Source organism: Lotus japonicus, chromosome 6 (genome assembly GCF_012489685.1).
Source record: "Lotus japonicus ecotype B-129 chromosome 6, LjGifu_v1.2".
NCBI classification, from domain to species: Eukaryota; Viridiplantae; Streptophyta; class Magnoliopsida; order Fabales; family Fabaceae; genus Lotus; species Lotus japonicus.
This window is the reverse complement of record NC_080046.1, coordinates 60,041,779-60,062,398: the sequence shown is the minus strand read 5'-3', so window position 1 is coordinate 60,062,398 and position 20,620 is coordinate 60,041,779. Positions and strand designations below refer to the sequence as shown.

General features: G+C 35.4%; 2 protein-coding genes across 5 annotated transcripts; one reads left to right on the top strand and one right to left on the bottom strand.

Annotated features, from left to right (window-relative positions):
* Positions 1 to 1,797: 1,797 nt before the first annotated feature.
* On the top strand, positions 1,798 to 7,014 carry LOC130724128 (transcriptional adapter ADA2b). Of its 2 annotated transcripts, none has more exons than XM_057575301.1 (13): positions 1,798 to 2,181; positions 2,406 to 2,461; positions 2,863 to 3,044; positions 3,346 to 3,411; positions 3,542 to 3,667; positions 3,761 to 3,836; positions 4,200 to 4,260; positions 4,342 to 4,400; positions 4,512 to 4,598; positions 4,988 to 5,210; positions 5,325 to 5,535; positions 5,948 to 6,208; positions 6,436 to 7,014. In XM_057575301.1, the coding sequence occupies exons 1-13, from the start codon at positions 2,129 to 2,131 to the stop codon at positions 6,625 to 6,627; spliced, it is 1,653 nt and encodes a 550-aa protein (XP_057431284.1). In that variant the 5' UTR covers positions 1,798 to 2,128; the 3' UTR covers positions 6,628 to 7,014. The 2 variants fall into 2 exon arrangements, with proteins under 2 accessions (XP_057431284.1, XP_057431283.1); XM_057575300.1 differs by having other exon boundaries at positions 1,799 to 2,181; positions 4,491 to 4,598.
* Positions 7,015 to 9,928: 2,914 nt separating this feature from the next.
* Positions 9,929 to 16,319, bottom strand: LOC130723009 (uncharacterized). Of its 3 annotated transcripts, none has more exons than XM_057573918.1 (7): positions 15,986 to 16,319; positions 15,402 to 15,739; positions 12,578 to 12,681; positions 12,355 to 12,471; positions 11,416 to 12,231; positions 11,010 to 11,226; positions 9,929 to 10,873 (listed from the first exon to the last, which is right to left on the bottom strand). In XM_057573918.1, the coding sequence occupies exons 2-7, from the start codon at positions 15,709 to 15,711 to the stop codon at positions 10,314 to 10,316; spliced, it is 2,124 nt and encodes a 707-aa protein (XP_057429901.1). In that variant the 5' UTR covers positions 15,712 to 15,739; positions 15,986 to 16,319; the 3' UTR covers positions 9,929 to 10,313. The 3 variants fall into 3 exon arrangements, with proteins under 3 accessions (XP_057429901.1, XP_057429900.1, XP_057429899.1); XM_057573917.1 differs by having other exon boundaries at positions 16,001 to 16,319; XM_057573916.1 differs by having other exon boundaries at positions 15,402 to 16,319.
* Between the last annotated feature and the right edge of the window lie 4,301 nt (positions 16,320 to 20,620).

Here is a 20,620-nt window from a genome sequence, read left to right as displayed (position 1 = left end):
CTTATATTAATATTAATAGGAGCAGAAAGTTCAAAAAAAAATATTAATAGGATCAGCTTTTATGTTTTAAAACTTAGTTTTTTTTTACGGGCTAAAACTTAGTTGATATTCATATAATTTATACATTGCTATTATTAGAATTTAAGAAATCTTTAGACTTAATAATGATGTTTACCATTAATCCCTTTCTTTAGATCAAATATCTCTTATTTAGAAAGTGTACAAGAATGGGGCCTTCCCCTCCTTGTAACCAAAAAAAAAAGTGTACAAGAACTATCGATGATCTGAATGACTAGTTCTCTTTTGGCAATAATGTTAGGGTTTACCAGCTTTAAAATATCATCACCAATGGCAAAGCGATTGATGCAGAATGTAGTAGTTGATATGTGTAAGGCTATGTTTTGTCAATCAATTGAAATGTGAGATGTGATTTGGTGTAAGGCTATGGTTTTTTTATCGAAATAATCATAGCCTTATGATTGAAATATCCTTAATGGCCAAGATTTGGAGTCATTTAAAAGTTCGACACCTCGGCGGCAATTGATGATTTTGGATTCTCTCCAACCCAATCTTCTATAGCAAACCTCCAGCAGTTTTATGACCATTGATTGCTATATATATTTAAGGGATGAGGTTTATCAAGATAAAATATTAATCGATCAGTAAAAACCTTAAATGTCCAATTTGCACTGGCAGGATCCTCCAGCTGCTGGATAGGATCTGAATTCGCAATTGATCACGTCCATTTTTGAATATTAATTTATGATTTAAAAAGTTCAAAATCTAGGTGGAAACAGATAACGTCCCGTTTTGAATATTAATTTATGGTTTAAAAAATTCGTCATCTTGGTGGCAATTGATTACTTCCCCGAATGAATATTATTTTATGATTACTGTACTTTCCTTAAAATTTCTAATCAATACTTTCCTTTCCAATTAATTATCAAACACTATATATGTGTGTATTGGTCAGTAAAAAAGTTCACAGTGATCAATAGCATCTGAGCCGGTCCATAGGTCTTGCAAACAAACAAGTACCATTGTGGTGGATGAAATAACTTAGGTAAGAAACATATTGTCTTTGCGTTGACTGTTCGGATTGTTTCGACTCAATCATCTAGTCTATGAATACATGTTTAGTCATTCATTAACTTAAGCATTACTCACTGTGCAGACTTTGAATTATTCTCTGAGATTCTCTCTTCACTCTCTCACTAACTTGAGCGTAAGCGTTTCTTTCGCAGATTCACCACTCACCGTGCCAATCCTGCTCCACTACGCCTGAGAAGCTTTCTAAGGCCGCTCACTATCATCAGTGACCAAAAACCGCCATCAATCTCAAATCAGGTAGAATATTATGTTAGTTATTAATGAAGGATTAAAATATTAAAACATATGTTTTATTATATTTGCACGTTTTTATTGAAGTGAAAATAACCTTTTATGTTAAATTTATTTAGACGAAACATTCTTAATCTTATAATTTTTAATTTATTAAAGTACCTATACTTTTTTTTTTGCGAGGTTAAAGTGCATGTACACCTAATGTTGATCCCTTGATGCTTTTAATGTTGAGTTATTCTTAAGAGAAGGCAACTATGTTCTAAACACACAAGATTCTAACATCCATTGGTGATGGTCTTAAAATTAAAGTTATCTTAAAAAAAATTCTCACTGAAATCTTAAATACAACTTATTGTAAGGATTTAATTTATATCACTTATAAGTTTTTTTTTACACATACATCAAAATTACATCTCTCAAATTTTTATGACATTCCAGTTAAAGCAGCAAATCCCAAACTGAACATGCCTTGACTTTGACCTACATCATCATCTTCCTCTCTTCTCTTATCTCATGTCTCAGTTTTCTTCGACAAAAAAATATTTTATTTAATGTTTTCTCAGTAGTAGTACAGTAGCATCATAAAAAAACACTTCAATTTTTGTCAAAATCTGAGTGACCCAACTGCAAAAAAATCCATTCCCAATTTTTTTTTTTTTTTGTAATAACCATTCATCGTACCTAAACAATCAATCTAGGGTTCTTTTTTCCCCAAATTGAAAAATTGCAATTGTGCTTCTCAACAAACTCAAATTCATTCTTCAGGGGTCGTCGCAGAAAACCAATGGGTCGTTCTCGAGGGAATTTTCAGCACGCCGATGAGGACCCCAACCAAAGGTTTGTTTGATCTCTTTCTTACTATATACTTTCGTTATTTGTTGTTAATGGAAAATGGGTTTCACTCCTCTGTCAAAATGCATTTGTGGGTGTATGGATTCTGAAATCAAAATTGAATTTTGCAATAGTTGTTTTTTTGCTGAATGTGTGTGACTGGTTACAGAAGATGCAGTGAAATGTAATGTTATGGTGATTTTGAAGTTGTTGTTTTGTTGTTTGTGCAGGTCCAGGAGAAAAAAGAATGCTGCCAGTGGTGAAAATTTAGAATCTGGAGCTGCAGGTAGATTTTTCCACCATCCTACACTATCTTGATTTGTTCAATTCCACAGTGAATGTGAAATTACATTGTGTACTAATACATTAGCATATCCATTAACTTTAACTTACTAAACTGAGGTAACCATGACCATTTTCATGCACTATAAGTCTGTACTGTGTAAGTGTAACTCTACTGTATTGTAGAAGTAAGCTTTAAGTTATGTTTTCCTGAAGATATTTATTAAATAGGTGTTGCCTGGAGTTTCTTTTTCGAAGTTATGAATTCATTGGAGTTGTACTGGCAGGCTTGTGGAATGTCTGTTTAACTAGCTGTAGTAGTGATTTAGAGCTTTAACTATCTGTTTATTGATTGTTGATTCATGGATACTGATGTTTGATTCTACTGGTTGTCATGTGAGCCAGGTCAAGGAGTAAGTGAGGGGGGAAAGAAAGCTCTGTATCACTGCAATTATTGTAATAAAGATATTTCAGGGAAAATCCGTATTAAATGTGCCATGTGCCCGGATTTTGACTTATGTATAGAGTGCTTTTCTGTTGGAGCTGAGGTGACACCTCACAAAAGCAATCACCCTTACAGGGTTATGGTCAGTAGCCATTACAATCAAAATGTTTTCTAATGTCTTGTTGATTTAAAGCTTTTGTTTGAGAGGGCTTATGTATTGATTTTCATGCTAGACTGCTAATTGATCAGATTGAGGACAATTAGAGTATGAATTGGTTGAGTTAGTTAGATTTGAAATTCACTCTGAAGCTGTTTTGCTATCATGTGTGGAGTATTTAACTGAATCTGCCAAACTGCTCTTAAATTGCATTTCTGAGTTTTGTCAGTTATGATTGCTTTGTTACTCTATCATGGTCTGTTTTAATATGATTTTATTTTGCTAGGATAATTTGTCTTTCCCTCTTATTTGCCCGGACTGGAATGCAGATGATGAAATTTTGCTTCTAGAGGTACTTTATATTTATTTCCTCAAAGTAACGGTGACTAGTACTTCAAAACTACGAAGCATAATATTTGGTGTTCAAAGAAGAAATCTAGTATTTACATCTGACCTTTCTAGCGATAATTTTTTGGTTTTAGGGAATTGAAATGTATGGCATGGGAAACTGGACAGAAGTTGCTGAGCATGTTGGGACAAAGAACAAACAATCATGCATAGAACACTATCAGAATGTATACTTGAACTCCCCGTTCTTTCCTCTTCCGGTATGACAGACATTTAATGAAGCCCAATCAGTGGTTCTTATTATCTTTATTCTTATAAAGTTATTTTAAATCCTGACCTTTCTTATTTTCCAGGACATGTCTCATGTTGTTGGGAAAAACAGAAAAGAACTTCTCGCCATGGCAAAAGGGCACGGTGAGGACAAGAAAGGTTTGTTCCAATACAAAACATCAAAATCATTTGGTTTTTTGTTTTTTTTTTCACTTGCATAGTATTCTGTTGTAATTTGGCATGCTTCATATATCACTACTTTTGGATGGCATAAGCTTGTACCCTGTAATATAAGATTATGTATAATGTATCTCCAAGTTAGAAACAATAATGAATTAATACCTGAAGGCATCACTGGTTCAGATTGGCTGAAGACTGTACATGTTGCTCATAATTGCTTAAAATGTTTTAGATAAAAGGAAAAAAAATTATAATCATATATGGTTTCTGATCTTTTACAGATTGGAAGTTCGTGTGTTTTATTCACATTTTTTAATCATTGGACGCTTGTGATTCTTACAGGAATTTCTATGGGGGACCTTAGTGTAAAGGAAGAATCTCCCTTTTCTCCATCTAGAGTCAAGTAAGGCTGTCATTTTTTTTATATGCATTTTCTCTTGCTATCCTCTATACCATTCTCTTTGACTTCTTTTTATTGGTTCAGAGTTGAAGATTCCCATAAAGCTGGTTCCGCTAACCGTTTGCCTTCCAGTTTGAATTCAGGTAAAGCAAAATAAGTTCATCGCTATCATCCATGCAACAATTTTCCCATGTTCATCTTCTTTGCATCACTATGTTGTTTGTATATTTCAGAGTTAGATTCTGGCCCTTCAGGTAGCGCACATGCAGCAGCTGGTGCTAACCAGAAGGCCTCCAATATGGCCCGAGGGAAAGGTGGTCCTGGAATCATTAAAATGGAAGGTGTGCACCTTTTTGTTTGGTACTGAATCCCAATTGAAAAGTTCGAAAAAAGCCAACAACATTTTGGAATAATACCTTTTGCTTCTATTCTTATTAAAAAACGGAAAGACTTTCATTTCATACGTGTGCCTATTGCATGCTTTTCAACCTTAGCAAGAAACTAATTTTGAAGAAAACGTGGCAGTTCTTCTATTACTAGTATAACTAATAGTAAGATGGTGTGTGCTGAGGTAGCTTAAGCAGCTTCTTCTCTTGCACAGCGGTATTGACACCTTTATTTTGTTTTTCTTAGAGGCAGTAGATTGCCTATGTACCATGCATATTCTTTGAGGAAATTTATAACTTAAAATATTCTTTATTGAACTTCCTAGTTCCTTTGTCACTGACAGATTCTCAAGGAGACAGAGATTTTGGAGGAAAGAAGCCAAATTCCTCAGGAAATGAAGGTCCTTCTTTAGTAGAAGCAAGTGGTTTTAACGCAAAAAGACAGGAATTTGATCCTGAATATGATAATGACGCTGAACAACTACTAGCTGAAATGGAATTTAAGGACAATGACACCGAGGAAGAGCGGGAGATAAAATTACGTGTCTTGCGTTTATATTCAAAAAGGTAATGGTTTCTCTTCCTGGAACATAAACGCTCAACCGTTAACAGAAATGATGTTTCAAAGTATTTGCAGAGTGTTGCTCACACTTCCATTTTAAAATTGAAATATTGCTGCAGGCTTGATGAAAGAAAGCGTAGGAAGGATTTCATACTTGAAAGAAATTTGTTATACCCAAATCCATTTGAGAAGGATTTAACTCCTGAGGAGAAGGCAATATGTCGGAGATATGACTTATTCATGCGCTTTCACTCTAAGGAAGATCACCTGGAATTGCTTAGAACAGCTATTTCTGAACACAGAACTTTTAGAAGACTTCAAGAGCTTAAGGTTCGAGACATTCTTATTTTTCCTCTCTTCTGAAAATGTAGCCTGTTTTTTGTGGCATTTTGGGATCATTATATTCTGGATCGTTATAGTTTGTTAAAATACATGAACATGGTACTGCTTCTGGGCGGTTAGGAATTTTTTCATACTGGGCAGTCTGGGTATGCAATTTTTTAGGTGTCTTATGAGGATCTTGGTTAAAGCATTTCTGTTAGTCAATCCGTAGCACTAGATATTATGTTGGAAGAATTGGTTATTTAAAATATATCAGATCTTAGATTTGTATTTGTAGTTGTACATTTATGATTTCAATGGATGCTTCTTTTAACTGCTGATATTATGTGATTTGCATACTGCAATACACAAATCAAACAGTGGACATTAACTCTTACATTTGTGTTCTATGGTACTGCAGGAAGCCCGGGCTGCTGGTTGCCGCACTTCAGCTGAAGCAGAAAGATATCTGGTACAGAAGAGAAGAAGGGTAGCTGAAGAGAATGCTCTGAGGACAAAGGAAAGTGCTCTGCAGGTTGGCCCAAGCAGTCAGGCGGTTCCAAATGCATTAATGTCTCCAGACTCTACTGGCAAGGATATAAGCGTGAGACCTGCCACTTCAAGCTCTGTCAATGAAATCGATGTAACCGGATACTACGGAGCAGATTTACTTTCTGAACCTGTAAGCAATCTCTTTCCTAAGACATTATTCACTGATCCGTGTTATTGGTTTTCAAATGTAGCCATCCGCTGAGTATGTGTACAAATTTCATTTTTCTAGGTTCTTGTGGTGCCTGCCATTTTGTTTTTGGATAATATATCACTGTCTTTGCCAAGTTTGCATTTTAAATCAGTACATTATTTCTTCATATATTTTCTGAATCTATCATCGCTGTAATTTCTTGGCAGGAGAAACGCTTATGCTGCGAGCTAAGGTTGCCTCCAGCGGTGTATCTAAAGATGCAAGAGCAACTGTCTGTACAAATGATTGCTGGCAATGTCTCTACAAAATCAGATGCTCACCAATTATTCAAGATGGACACCTTCAAAATTGACAGGGTGTATGATATGCTCATTAAAAAGGGATTTGGTTCACCCTGAGAAGTCTCATGCTTCATCATCTGTGTCACCTCATTATCTATCAACCTCTTCTAGCCTCCAGTTATCAAAATCAATTTATGTTGTTGTTTGTATATCAATATCTCTCAGAAATTTTGAAGTGTTGTCTCAAGTTTTAGTTATCAGCTGAGTTATCGCAAGGATGTACTATACACAGGAGTTAACTGATATTGGATAGAAGTTATGAGTGTATAGGGATAGGAGTAGTCTAGGTCAGGATAGGCTTTGGATAAATAAGTCTGACCTACTTAAAAATTTTAAGGTTTGTGTTTGGATGCTTAGGAGAGAACTATGAATTGTCTTCATATGAAAATCAATGTAACAAGGGCGCATAGCCCAGTCTTCAATCATAAAGCAGTCATTTGGTCATTATCTGCTCTTTTATTATGCTATTATGAGGGTGCGTTATTATGCCATTGGTGGTTAATTAATTTGGCTATTAATTGAGAAGTTACATTCTCGTTATGTGGCTCAGTTTTGCTCTCCATTCACTCATATGCTAAGTGTTGCTTTGGCTCATCACTCTTCTTTTGGTCGACCTGACCAGTTAAAGACTTTTTGAGAGAACAGTTAAAGACTTAACTCTACTAAGGTTCGGTTTAATCTATGGAGCTTAAACCTACTAAATATACTAATTTTTTTTATAACTTTATTCTACTAAATATTTTTTAGAATGACCTTATGTTTAGGCCTTAGGGGGGACAATTTATATTAATTCAAATTGATTAATAATCTTTTAACTTTCAAAATAAAGAAGCCATGAATTTTTTTCATTTATGGTATTATGTAGTTATTATTACTTGAGTTCAAAAATTTCAAGTGAGATAATTATGACTTAAATGCAAATTATTTATGACAATTAATTTGTATTTATCTCAATTATTTTTTAAGTACATTATATTTATATTTAGGGGAAAATTCAAAATTTAAAAAATTATTAATTTTAAATTTATTAGAATTCCATTAACTTTCAAATTAATGAAAGCGCACCAACAGTGTCCAGCACAATTGGTAGATAGTTGAACTCCTTAAATAGTTTCAGACCAACAATGTCCAGCACAATTGGTAGATAACTGAACTCCTTAAGCATATAGTTTCAGGTTCAATCTCTGGACAATGTGTATGAAGAATGTTTTGTTGGGAAAAACCTACCCACTTAATGTGCTCTTTGAGTCTCGAGACCATTAGTCTCGTCACTTCAACTGTGAGGATACCTTAAGAAAACAAAAATTAATGACCGAAGCACTGACATGAGACGATGAATGAGTAGTGAACTATGATTTCCACGCGGGCTAGTGACTGAGCAAATAATATGTCACATTTGTGTTATGATATCATAAGCACTTATTTTAATTAAAAAACTGAAAAGCTATGAAAAAAGATTTTATCAAGGGACCAATTTATATTCACCCCAATTTATATTCACCCTTATAAGCTAGGGACTAAAAAAATATTTAACCCTGAAAAAAAACTAACGGCCTCGTAAAGCCACTTGAAGTTGAATTATGTTGTAGTGAGATATTTTCTTTTTCTTTTTTGGTTAAAAGAGCTAGCTACGAAAACTGAATGGGTAGCAAAATAGACACATATAATTACTTTGAACAAGTGAAAAATTTGAGATGATCCTTTAGTTGCAACATTACAAATTACAGTTAAACTGCAAGATATTAACCCACCCCAACACCGGAGGGAACCAACGAATAACAGGAGCATTCCACAGTGACAAATCTAGAAATTTTAAGTTATGAGATATGCATATAAATTCATATAAAAAGTTTTAATATATATTATTAGAAGTGAGTGCATTTTTTACCAAATGGGGTACAATTAGGGACATTTTTTACCATAGAGGTCATAAAAAACCACATACTTTTACTACTCAAATGAGAGCATTTAGCAATGTGGAATACAAGTGAGAGCATTTTGCAACGTGAAACCCAAGTGATGACATTTTTTAGTAAAAAAAAACCATAAAAAACCACATACTTTTACTACTCAATTTTTTTTCTAATGATGTTTTGCAAAATCAAGTGAGGGCATGTGCCCTCATTGTGGTGTACCTACATCCGTCACACGAAACATGTTTCAGACCCCCTCGTCTAGACCCTCCTTCGCACTATGGGCTCTAGCCATGGTTTCATACTTCCATTACACATAGAATCAAAACCCTTGAAGAGCATTCTCAAACACAAGGGCTAGGTTGCTTATTACAACAATCAATATATGAGGAAAATGTGTGGGGAGAAAAGTTAGAATTGCACAACAAAGGAGAAAATCAAATTAAGTTTGAACAATAGTGCCACTTGACATGAAGAATCACATTATGGTGCCATTATTCTTACTAGAAAGCAATTTCCAAGTTTAAAACTGAAATATTTGTTTGTTGTAGTTTAGTTTTATGTATTTCAGAGTTGTTTTTGAAAAGAGAAAAATGATGATGCACAGAAACATTTTTACACTGTCAACCAATCAGATTGTAAGGATGTGTCTAGTCAATTAATGAAATTAAATAAAAAAACTGATTTTCTCACATTTTTAAAATCTAATTAGTTGATTGTGTAAAAAAAACTTTACACCGTCAGTACATAGAAATTAAACTCTTTTGAAAATTATTTTTCAAGAAATAAAACTATTTGAATGTTGTTTTCCAGCATTAGAAAAGCTAAATTTTGAAAATTAAAATTAGAAACATAAAACATCTTTTTGTTGTTTTGGTATTTACATTTTTAAAGCTGAAAATGAGAATTTTTGAAAATAGGTTTTAAAATCTCAGTTTTAAAAAATAGAAAACTGTTTTTTAATCAAACAAAAGAAAAGAAACATAAGAAACAATCAAAAACCACTGGTTTTCTACAGGTTTAACAAAAAATCTCAAATTAGCTACATTTGTGATTTATCTTGATTTTTTATGATAGAAGAAATAAAAGAAAAGAAACAGAAGAAAAGAAACAGAAAATCAAAACACATGCTAACTAGGCCCGAGCAAAACTAATCCATATAGCATCCACAAAAAGAAGAGGCTCGAGGTCATGATTCTCAAAAGAAAATCCAACTGCCGAGCTCCCGCTTTAGCCATGAAATCCGCACAAACATCCACTTTTCTAAGGCTACAGACTAAACGCACCTCCCACTATCTGCTAAGAAGGTCTGTCATCCTGGACTTGAACCAGAGACCTCGCCTCGAAAGTAAATCATCGCACAGATCAGCTAATTCCAAAATCAGCCGACATCACAAACATTTAACTGGTTCACCAAGACCAGTTTTTCAAACTGAGCAGCCATATAAACAGGTCCACAAAATTTTATAATTTTTATAAATACCAAATGATTCATGGTCAAAAGCCAAAACTACTTAAAATCTAGTCTACTTGCAAATTTTGCGCAAGGGCTAACTCTGATATGCAGTTTCAACTGGTATGTGCAAAAGTGCATCTAACACGCACATGACCCTAAAATATACCATCCTTCCTATATAGAATGTCGATCTAATGAAAAACTCTAAGTCCAAAAAACATAAGCTATACACTACGACAGTCATTATACTCCGCATGTATTACTTACCCCAGGTCCTGTTGGTTTTGTTTTATATACAACAAGGAGGGTGATTCCCACCTCTAGTATATATATTCAGGAGAGAAAATTCCCCATCTACCGCTTCCATATAATCATCATGCAACTTGTATTGCTTCCGCTGCATCAAGTTTTGCTCCAGCACAATCAAAGCTCTCCTCCATCATCACGTTTTCCTCGCTCTCTTCAGTTTTGTCAGCGCCGCCGTCATTGTCAGTGCTACCATCACTTCCACCACCAGAGTTGTCCTTGTCTTCTTCGACAAAGGCATCAAGCGGCTTCTTTTCATCATCAGCATTGTGAGTGCCATCATCACTGCTGCCACCAGAGTTACCCTTGTTTTCATCAATGGCATGAAGTGGCTTCGACAAAGTTGTTCCCTTCATGCTTTCCGGGTCCTCAGGTGCTTCCAGACCAGATATTTCTGGCTCGACCTTCTGAGCAACTTCAACTTTGGCAATTGAAGATGATTTGCTTTCTACAGACACGGAACCATCTACCACTGCAGAATTAGCTGACAGCCTGATGCCGGAACTGACATTCGGTGATAAGTAGCTACAAATGTCAGGCTTTCCCATTATGTCAACCCACTTGTTCTCAATCCAATCTCGGGAAATTCGAAGATTCTTCTTCTTGACCAATAGCAACTTCTCTTCACCTAAAGAGAAAATCATATTACCAATCATGAGATGTCTAGACCAAACAAAACACGATTCATAAAGTTCTGGACTGTTCATTCATGAGTCAGTGAAATATAGCACAACATAACAAAAAGAACATATATTACACCCTACCAGGGCAATAAACCTGCAGCTTTCCATCTCCACTAGGATTGACTGCAGTTATCACACCTTCCCACCATCCATCACACCACCAGGCATCCACTGCTGCTCCAACCTCAAAAGTATCACCTGCAGTATAATCAGGAGGGCTTGGCCGGACAGTTAAGCGGCCTGAACATCGCATGCCCAGTTTGTCAGGAGCGGCCACCCTAGAAGCAGGGACCCATTCCTACACATGTTAACAACACGGCTGAGAATCGTATTCTTTCACTAGCTTCACCGCTAGGGCTCAATCAGTGAGATGACTGAACTTCTTCCAAGCCCAAAAATAACAATCATTATACTTGATTAGAAAAACACCAAGCACTTAATTTATCACACATATGGATAGAGAAAGAGAGAAGAATTCTATGCATACCTCTAGTTTCCCTTCATCATCTACATCCATCACATCCTCATGCAGGACCTTCAGCCGCCTCTGGGACATGCTCAAGATTTTACATCTAAACCAGCATCCTCTAATGCCACTATCATTAGAGAGAACCTCTATCTTGTCACCAACCTTAAGAGACTCTTCAGGCTTAGGTCCAATCACCGTGATACCCATTGTTTTTCTTGATAATTTTAATTTCAAACTTGGGTATTTTGGTTCATATTTTTCCATTCCATTCATAGGAGCTGAGTTTTGCAGATCAGAAGGCCCCTTTTCAAGAACTTGATGCCCCATAGAAATTCTACTCTTCTTATTGGTGGACAGTAAGAGATCATCTTGGGTGATGTTCTCATCATTTCCTGTGGGCGATTTTTGACACTTGGCCTTTCTCTTGGGGATAATAGGACTATCCAAACAAGAAAGTATAGATTGGTTACCATATCCACGCAGCTTGGTAAGCGTGAAGGGCTTAAGCTTGTTGTTTTTAAACTGCCTAAAGCAAATATGGATCTCAGATAAAGAGGTATGGGGCACAGCAGCCAGGTATTCCTCAAAATGCTTAGGTGTCAAAACTATTGCAGGACCATTGACGCACTCAGCACTGACCACCTGAACATGAGGGGTGATGAAAACCTCTCCGGCGTGCAGATCCAACTCTGGTATCACATGCTTAACTTCCTGACCATGGTGAAACCACCGTACCTTTACCTTTTTTTGTTTCTTTTTGTCTTCATACATGTCTTCCAAGTAACCAATATAGTGGTTTTCCTCTTCAGCCATTATGTAAACAAATGAATGAACCTGAAAATTAGAAGAAATATATTGAGAACCATAAAATTACCCCTCCGCCCATAGTCGTGAATGATACCAAGAGTCGGAGGAAATAGGTGTTAATTAAGATATAAATGAAACAAATTTTCTTACATATATGGTCGTCCCATTCCTGCAGAACCCTGAGTAGTGCTTCAGCTGTTTTGCACAAAACCAAGCAGTGCCTGACCATTCAATATCTGAACTTTGAAATTTCAACTTCCTAGAAATCTGGAGAACAGAAAACAAGGGTATGGTGAGCTGATCATATCATATTCATTTAAAGAAACAAAGGAAAATAATGAGAGGTGGATTTAATTGATTGTCATTTCTATACCAGCTTGTCAGGTAAAGTTTTTTTGTTAACATTGATTCCATTGATTCCAGCTGTTAACATCTTGAGAGATTCTACAACTTGTGCTGAATCATCCAGCTGTACACCTGCCAAAGAAAAATTGAGGTTGTTCAGATATTTCTTTCTTGCCCTGCCAAATTAATTAAGGCTCGCATCCAAATAAAAAGAGAAAAATAAAACAGCAGTCATGTTTAATTCAGATGTATGCAGCCTTACACCATAAACTACATGTTCGGTTGGAAAGAAATGAGAATGAGAAGAAAGATTTTAATCAAGTTTCCTTATTTGGTTCAAAAAAAAAGAAGGGGAGGGGAAGGATCTTAATCATGTTGCCAAATCCATCGTCCCCAACTTTTGTCTCCCCCTAAAGGTAGGGGAATTTGCCTCATGTCCCTTCACCTCCATTATAATTACTCCCATCCCATCCCATCCCCTCCTTTGAAGCAAACACACTGTAAGGGGAGAGACTTTTATTACAACTACCCATGGTCCCAACTCACAAAACAGCAAATGTACCAATGCACAAAAAATTAAAAAGAAAATCTTCAGATTTCAACAGCCATTCGCTAATCAATCAGCAGAACACAATCACACCACTTTAAATGTGTTAATCTAAAACAAAGATGGAATGAAATAAATTTGACAGATCCACATATACAAATTCAGAACGGATAAATCTAAATTCTAAAACACTAAACAGGTCACAGAAATCGGAGCCTAGCACTGATGGAAAGAGAAGGAAATTAATCAACAAATTGAGTGGTACCCATCTCCTCATGGTGCACGATATGAGCCAACAAACACATCTCTTTCACCACTTTCTATCCTTTATTACCGCGACAGCCTTAACAGTATCAATGAAGCATAGGCATGTAACAAAAATATTAAACAAAATCTGGTAAAAGGAACTTGTTAAAGGTTTAGCGATATTGATAGTTTTTTTCAGGGGAGAGGAGGGGAGGGGTAAATTGTAGGTGCAAGCACTTGGGTAGTGGCATGGTGGAGGATCAAACTTCCAACATCATTATCATCGCATATCTGTAAGGGAGCGAGATTCCGGCATGGCAGAGGGTCAAATTTCCAACATCATTATTATCGAACATTTAAGTAAGGGGAGCGAGATACCGGCATGGCCGAGGAACAAAGTTTCAACATCACACATCTAAGGCAGGTGTCAACAAATCAACACACATGTTACTGCATGTGATTAGTGCGATCTAACGCATTAAATAACAGCTTTAAAGTAACGCGTAAATGGGCTTAAAGAGGCTCAGAAAACGTACACGGATTTATTTTTGTTTCTTCAGTGATTTTAACGTGAACAGCACGTGATCTTTCAGTGACTAGTGATCAGTGTTCTAGATTGGACTAGTATTCTATGGGCTGGGCTCAGTAATATACTAGTGAACTGAGAATTAATGGTCCATAGAAAAATATTTAGTTATCATATGATTTCTTATTTGAGGTCTGAGTGGTTCCTCAACCCTGAAGCCCTAGTTCTCTCATTATTACCTCAATCCTCCACATTCCTAACCTTAATTTTGTTAAGAAGCTTATGCATTTTCTGCCTGATCTGCTCAAAGTAGTAGCTGGCAAGAATGTAATATAACTTGCTCTTCCTATCGAACTTCATAAAGATTGTTCCTAGTCAAAAGGCCCAATTAGCTCTTGAAGCCATGCCGTTTGGGTTCCAACCACACATGTTAACTATAATGAAATATCATAACGCGTTCATTTAAAAAACCTCAAATCATGCTCCCAAGAAAGAAAAAGAATAAATATTTCATAGTGAAAATAATGCATGGTTTCATATAATACATTAACAAAAACGACAGGCCATAACCGGAAGGACAAACCAACCAGGCCTACCCTCACATTTAGTCACTTACCATAATTCAGCAGCTACGAAAGCTAAACACGGTACTGTTATTATTAATTATCCATAATAACATTTTTCAAATTTGATAGATAGCTTATTTTAATACGATTACTTAAGGAGCGTAAATAAAACATTTGGTATGGTACCAGTGCAATTTCAAAACAAACCAATTTACTAAATTCCAATAAAACCATCAAAAAGCACTGACCTCTTAATATCTTTTACCCATAATTATGAAGCATGTATGTGACAGTCAACGACAAGACACCATGAATAAAATCCATACAATACAACTTTCAGGTAAGTAGTCATAGATCAAGAACAAGCAAAGTCAAGTCTTTACATCATGTTAAGCATAACCAACGTAAAACCCTATTGAGTCTTTATGTTGTGTTAGGCAGTTAACTGCCAACGGAAAAAAATCTAATTGAATCTTTATGGCATGGATCAATAATATATAGCATGTTCATGATGGCGTTAAGATGGGATTTCCCCCTTCCCCATGTACAAAATGTGGAAGCAAGAAATTGTCGCTTCGCGTCCGACATCAATTTGAATGGGAATGACGCCTACACAAACACACTAGTAAGCAGCCATGCATCGTCATGAAAAACTCATTCACATGCAGCAATGACATAAACAATTCATACAGCACAGGCCAAGAAGAAGTACAGTTATCCAGTTAATCAAAAGAAGTCAGGCAGCAGTCTGATCAGAGCTCAATACAATGGTTTATAACCAACAACCAACAACCAATCCTTATCCCAGTAGGTGGGGAAAATAACCTAACCATCATGACAAAAATTCCAGAGCAAAAAACCATTCACATAGTAATTTGATTCAGCATATGCATATAATCAACAATTATTCAAAAACAAATCATTCAAAACTTGAAGCACATAAGATTGCAAACTCAAACCAAATTACCTGCAGGGTGTGGACGGTTCTGCGAGACCAAACAAGTGAGCCAGTCGGCAACCTCTCTCCTCGCCCTCCACTTACACGCGTTGATGGGAAAAGTGGATCCATAAGCCTGCACAAATTGGTCAGGGACAACATACATCATGTGCCTCACACTCCTCTCAGTCCCCACAACAGCCAGCACCGAATTCCCCGCCGCATCCTTCAAGTAAAAGTGAACCACACGGCTCCCACGTTCCTGGCATATCACCTGCTCCTCCCAAGCCACAAAAACAGGAGCAGCAGCAACCTCACCAACAGCAGCAGAAGCAGACATTCTCAGCAGCAACCAACAACCAACCCCACTGTAATCACATCAAAACGATAACAAACCAACAATGAGTCGTCGTTCCTCGACCAACCCAAATTGCACTACACAAAACCCTATCACATATCACCGTTCCTAAACCCAACAAAAACCAACCGACAACAACAACAACAACAACAACAACAACCCCAGAAAATAAATTCAATTTTTCTCAAAGAAAAAAGTGAACTCAGAAAGAAAATGGGTGGATCAAAGATTCAACAGAGAGAAAACAAAGCTTCACCGGAAAACCACGGACCAGAGAGCAGAAGTGAAGTCAAACAATGCCCCCACCAAAAACCTGGAAGTTTGAGCGGTGGAAACACGGAGAGGCTAAACTGCATTCACGTGAAAGCTAGGTTTCGCGAAGTGGGGGTGTGTGGGGTTGAACGAAGAAGGGGAAAAAAGCGATGGAAACACGGAGAGGCTAAACGATGAGAGTTCATGGTTTCACCGCTTCCATTGAGAAAGCAAATGGGTTGAGAAGCGATGAAGGGTTTGGGTTTTGGTTGGTGGTGGTGGTGCGGAGCTCTGGTTTTCGCTGCGGTGTGTGTGGTTTTGTATGGTGAATCAGCAGGAGGAGGAAGAAGAAAAGGAGCAGCACCACGAGGGTATAAAAGGAAATTCAGGGTTTCCTAGAGGGATATTCTAGTGCTGCGAGAGCACGTGTACTTATTGACACGTGGCACTTGTAGGATTCTATTTGACTATGTTGATTGTGATCTTGTGGTGTCATTGTTCGTTATCGTGGTGTGTCTCGTGCGGGTGTACGGTAGTGTATGTAACAGGCAAGTGGTACTTGGGTAGTGTAAAATGTAAAATATGAGTTGTGAGTATTTTGGTTTTTTGGAAGATAGCTTTACGACGTCGTTTTGTCCCCAGGGAATGGGATTGGACTTTGGAGGTGGGAGATGATGGGATGGATGAGGGCTTGGGGAGGAAAGGAACTGATTATTTCAATTGAAAAAAGAAAATGAAAAAAAATATTGTGTAGTTGCATTTTGTATAATTTGCAATGTTTGGTTTTTGGTTGGCTCAACGTAATGCAAACGGAAGCTCCTTGGAGCGTCTTTTGAGTATGTACTATAAAAATGCGCAATCACGAGTTTCAATGTATGTGAATGTGTTTTCACGTAGCTTAAACACATACATACTACTGCATGCTTAAAACAATCGGTAATCACGTGCATGTCAAGAATAATGTAGTGTATGTATGTTTGGAAAAGAGAGATGGAATCGTGTATGTACTAAAATTGTGTGAATATGAAGTTATAAGTAATTATGTACGTGTAATTGCATGCGGTTCTTAGCGAGAAAACTCAATCAAACACACTAATAATATTTTAGCATTTCATATAATAGCTTTTGTCTTACTATATGCGTAATTCTAGACTGAAGGATTAATTAACAACATGTTATTTATTCACGTCTAAAGCTCACACAAAATTATTCATGAATGGACTTCTTAATGACATCCTCAAAACATATATTCCAAAATTTAAGTTTTGAATCGAAATCTACGGCTCTTATACATATCTACTATAAGTTCAAGCTAACGTCGTCCCTAATTGAAACCCTAGTACGATACTGCCACCATACGACAAACACTTTAAGGTTTTAGCCCCCATTAGAGACTATACCCTTGGGGGACACTTTTCTACCCACCATAGGTGGGTCTTTACCCCCTCTCCCTCGGGGTTTTCCATCCTCTAGTAGAATTTCTCTTGGTATATATTCCCCCTTCTTCCCTCCATAACGAGTCATTCCCCTTTCTTTCTCTGTCATTTTTTGTTATTCTTTATTATTCTTCCTTAGGCTTATCTCATTTTTAACAACTCTTACCTTCCTATTTCAACTTTTTAGAATCTTTCTATTGATCTCATTCCCTGATTGTCATTTTAGACAACCTCTAAGTGGTTTTCATTTGGTTCAATTGAGTCGCATGTTCTCCAATTGATATCTTTGCGGGAATAACTTCATCAGAGTCGGCTAGGATCGTGAGTAAATGCATTAAGAGAAAAAGAAAAAGACATGATTTAAAAAGAATTTTAGCCATAGGTTTGGTTTTGATGTCACAACACAAATAGGTAGATTTTGTGGACTTTTTCTTGTTTTGCTTGTTGGAATTATTATATTTCTCTATATAAGCATGCTATATAATTTAGGGGTAGTAAAAGAGTTTGGCCAAATGGGATTTTTTCGCGAGTTGGGGATTCCAACCTAATAACTCACTTTAACTTGTTTTTTTTTTTCTAACTTGCTAATATGATGGAGCAAATGGCGGGTTGGGTTAGCCCGCGTGGCTATATATTATCAAATTATTAATGTTATAATATATATAAAGACATTATTAGATGTTAGGGTTTCAATTTCATTTTTCACCCCAAACCAAAATCGCCAGCCACTTTGCCTCTCTACGTCTTGTTCCTTCCTTTCATCAGTTCTTGTGCATCGTCGTCGCTCTTTGCTCCCTGTTGTTGCCGTTGCCAGCTGGCTCGTGATAATTGTTTGCACTCACGAGCTGTGTTTGACATTCCTGAATCTTGAATATAGGAGCAAGGTGGAGACTTAAAGCGAGTCCAAGAGCAAGAACCCTGAGAAGGAAAAAACTTTCAAGAAGTTTTATGCCATATTTAGATACTCTATGTTTCTCTTATTTTAATACATGTTCTTTATTTTTCTTATAATTTTTTTGTTGGGCAACCCTTCCTAATATGGGGTAGCCCAATCCGCCCCCGCTTTATGACGGGCCAATCGTGGGTCGAGCCTAACCCGCACCGCCAACCCACTTTGCCACCCATCATATATATAATATTTACACGTGAACCATTTCAGTATTGTTCTTGTAGGTGTCCCCATTTACTTGATTAAAGTGTCGTTTGACTACCTTCACTTAATATATTCATTGTTGACAAAAGAATATTTTTCTTGGTTACATTTGGAAAATAGTTGACGAAATAATATAAATTCAAGGATGCAATAAACTAGATAGATGTAAATCTAATAATTAATAAGAATTTATCTATTATATTTATATCAATGATTAATTGATATTATTTTCCTATTTTTATATTTAAAAATTAATATTTAAAATTATGACGATTTATAAAATTTGAAATAAAAAAATCATTAAATATTTTTTAAATTAAGTCAATTAATTATTTTTATTATGTTTCCTCAATTAAATTTCACTAATATATATATAAAGTTAATTTATGTTTCTTTATATATTTAAATTAGTTTTTTAAATAATACACATATACATAAAAGTTAAAACTAAAGAGATTTTAATATTATTTAAAATTATATTTTCAATATAGTTAGCAAATTATACTATGTCATTAACTATTTTACTTTTCAGTACTTAATATATTATATATATATATATATAAATACTACTTAATTTAATTTATATTTTTATTGATAATTAATATTTATAAATGTTTTAGTATTTAATATTTTAATTATATGTATAGAGGTCTTAAAATTAATATTTAATACAATTATTAATATAAAGAATTATTAATAATTAATTAGGTTTCCAATAATGTAAGGAATTTTTCAATTGATATTTAATATTTAAATATTTTAATTATATGTATGAGAGGTTTTGCAATTAATATTTAATTCAATTACGTAAAATTTACTAATAATTAATTATTATTATCATTTTTTTAAGTATTGTCATTAATGTAAGGTTCAAGTCAATTTATATTATATGTATATAATTATATTTAAATGATAAATATGTAATTATTGTCACGTTTTTTGGATAAATATAAATATGTAATTATTATCCAAAAAACGTGACAATAATTATATATTTATCATTTGGTTTAAATGATATATATATAATTATATTTAAATGTAAAGAAAAGTCTATATTTATGTCACGTTTTTTGGAGTTCAAAAAAATAACAATGTTTATTAGGGCCCACAAAAGTTGTAGGTTCCATACAATTTGGTTTACCTAACATATGCCTCATGGGAAGAAAGGTAAAAGGAGATAAGGTTGGTTTGTTTGTTGTTGCTATTGTAGTTATTGTCAACAACCTCCATTTTCATCCACATAATCATGATGTACATATAACGCAATATTCAACGGGATATCCCATAAGCTTTAACGTGACTGTGAGAAGATGAAGAGCAAAGAAGAAAATGCTTGCTTAATTTATGAGAGTTTCTTACATTTCTAAGGGCTCTTGCTGAACAAACTCTAACTATAGTGAATCAATAACTCTGGAGCTTGCTGAACAAATTCCAATCATGAAGATTCATTCAAGTTCCTGGAACATGGACATTTGAGAATTTTTGGTGAGCCGATAAAACATGAAATTGGTTTGAGAATTGTGGTATTTTCTTACTTTTTTAGAGTGGGTGAGAGGTTTTTTTTTTTTTCCTTTTTGGTCAAAGAGAGGTTTTTTTGTGTGTCAATGTTACTTTGGATTTGCACTTTGGGCCATCTTCATTGGGCCTTCATCTATGATAAAGTAGTGACGGGTTCATCTATATGGTGATTAGAATCACATAAACACACATGCAGGCTGCAGCAATCATGATTTGATCTGCAAATTAAAATTAAAAAAACTCCTATCGTAATTAGAAAGCCATTTTGCATTATTGATATGTATGTGACATCAACAAGTCCGCTAATTGCTCATACACGCAACACAGACCATTTAACTTAATTTATGTGATATAGCATAAATGGCAAAAAGACGAATTCAAGGAAAACCTGGTCCTATCAAGAAACTCCAAGCAACCCACACATCATATATATGATAACACCAGAGTGAAAGTAACAGCTATATATGTTTGTAACTCATAATTAACAAGTGGACAAATAATATAAGTCTTGAACATGACGTAACTCATAATT

Excerpts from the sequence above, each read along its gene's own strand:
- LOC130724128 (XM_057575300.1), top strand. The coding sequence starts at position 2,129 with ATGGGTCGTTCTCGAGGGAATTTTCAGCACGCCGATGAGGACCCCAAC. Across the intron at positions 3,412-3,541 it reads ATGAAATTTTGCTTCTAGAG|GGAATTGAAATGTATGGCAT; the intron begins GTACTTTATATT and ends TTTTGGTTTTAG. Across the intron at positions 6,209-6,435 it reads CAGATTTACTTTCTGAACCT|GAGAAACGCTTATGCTGCGA; the intron begins GTAAGCAATCTC and ends ATTTCTTGGCAG.
- LOC130723009 (XM_057573916.1), bottom strand. The coding sequence starts at position 15,711 with ATGTCTGCTTCTGCTGCTGTTGGTGAGGTTGCTGCTGCTCCTGTTTTT. Across the intron at positions 12,682-15,401 it reads GAACCGTCCACACCCTGCAG|GTGTACAGCTGGATGATTCA; the intron begins GTAATTTGGTTT and ends TTTCTTTGGCAG. Across the intron at positions 12,232-12,354 it reads GGAATGGGACGACCATATAT|GTTCATTCATTTGTTTACAT; the intron begins GTAAGAAAATTT and ends TCTAATTTTCAG.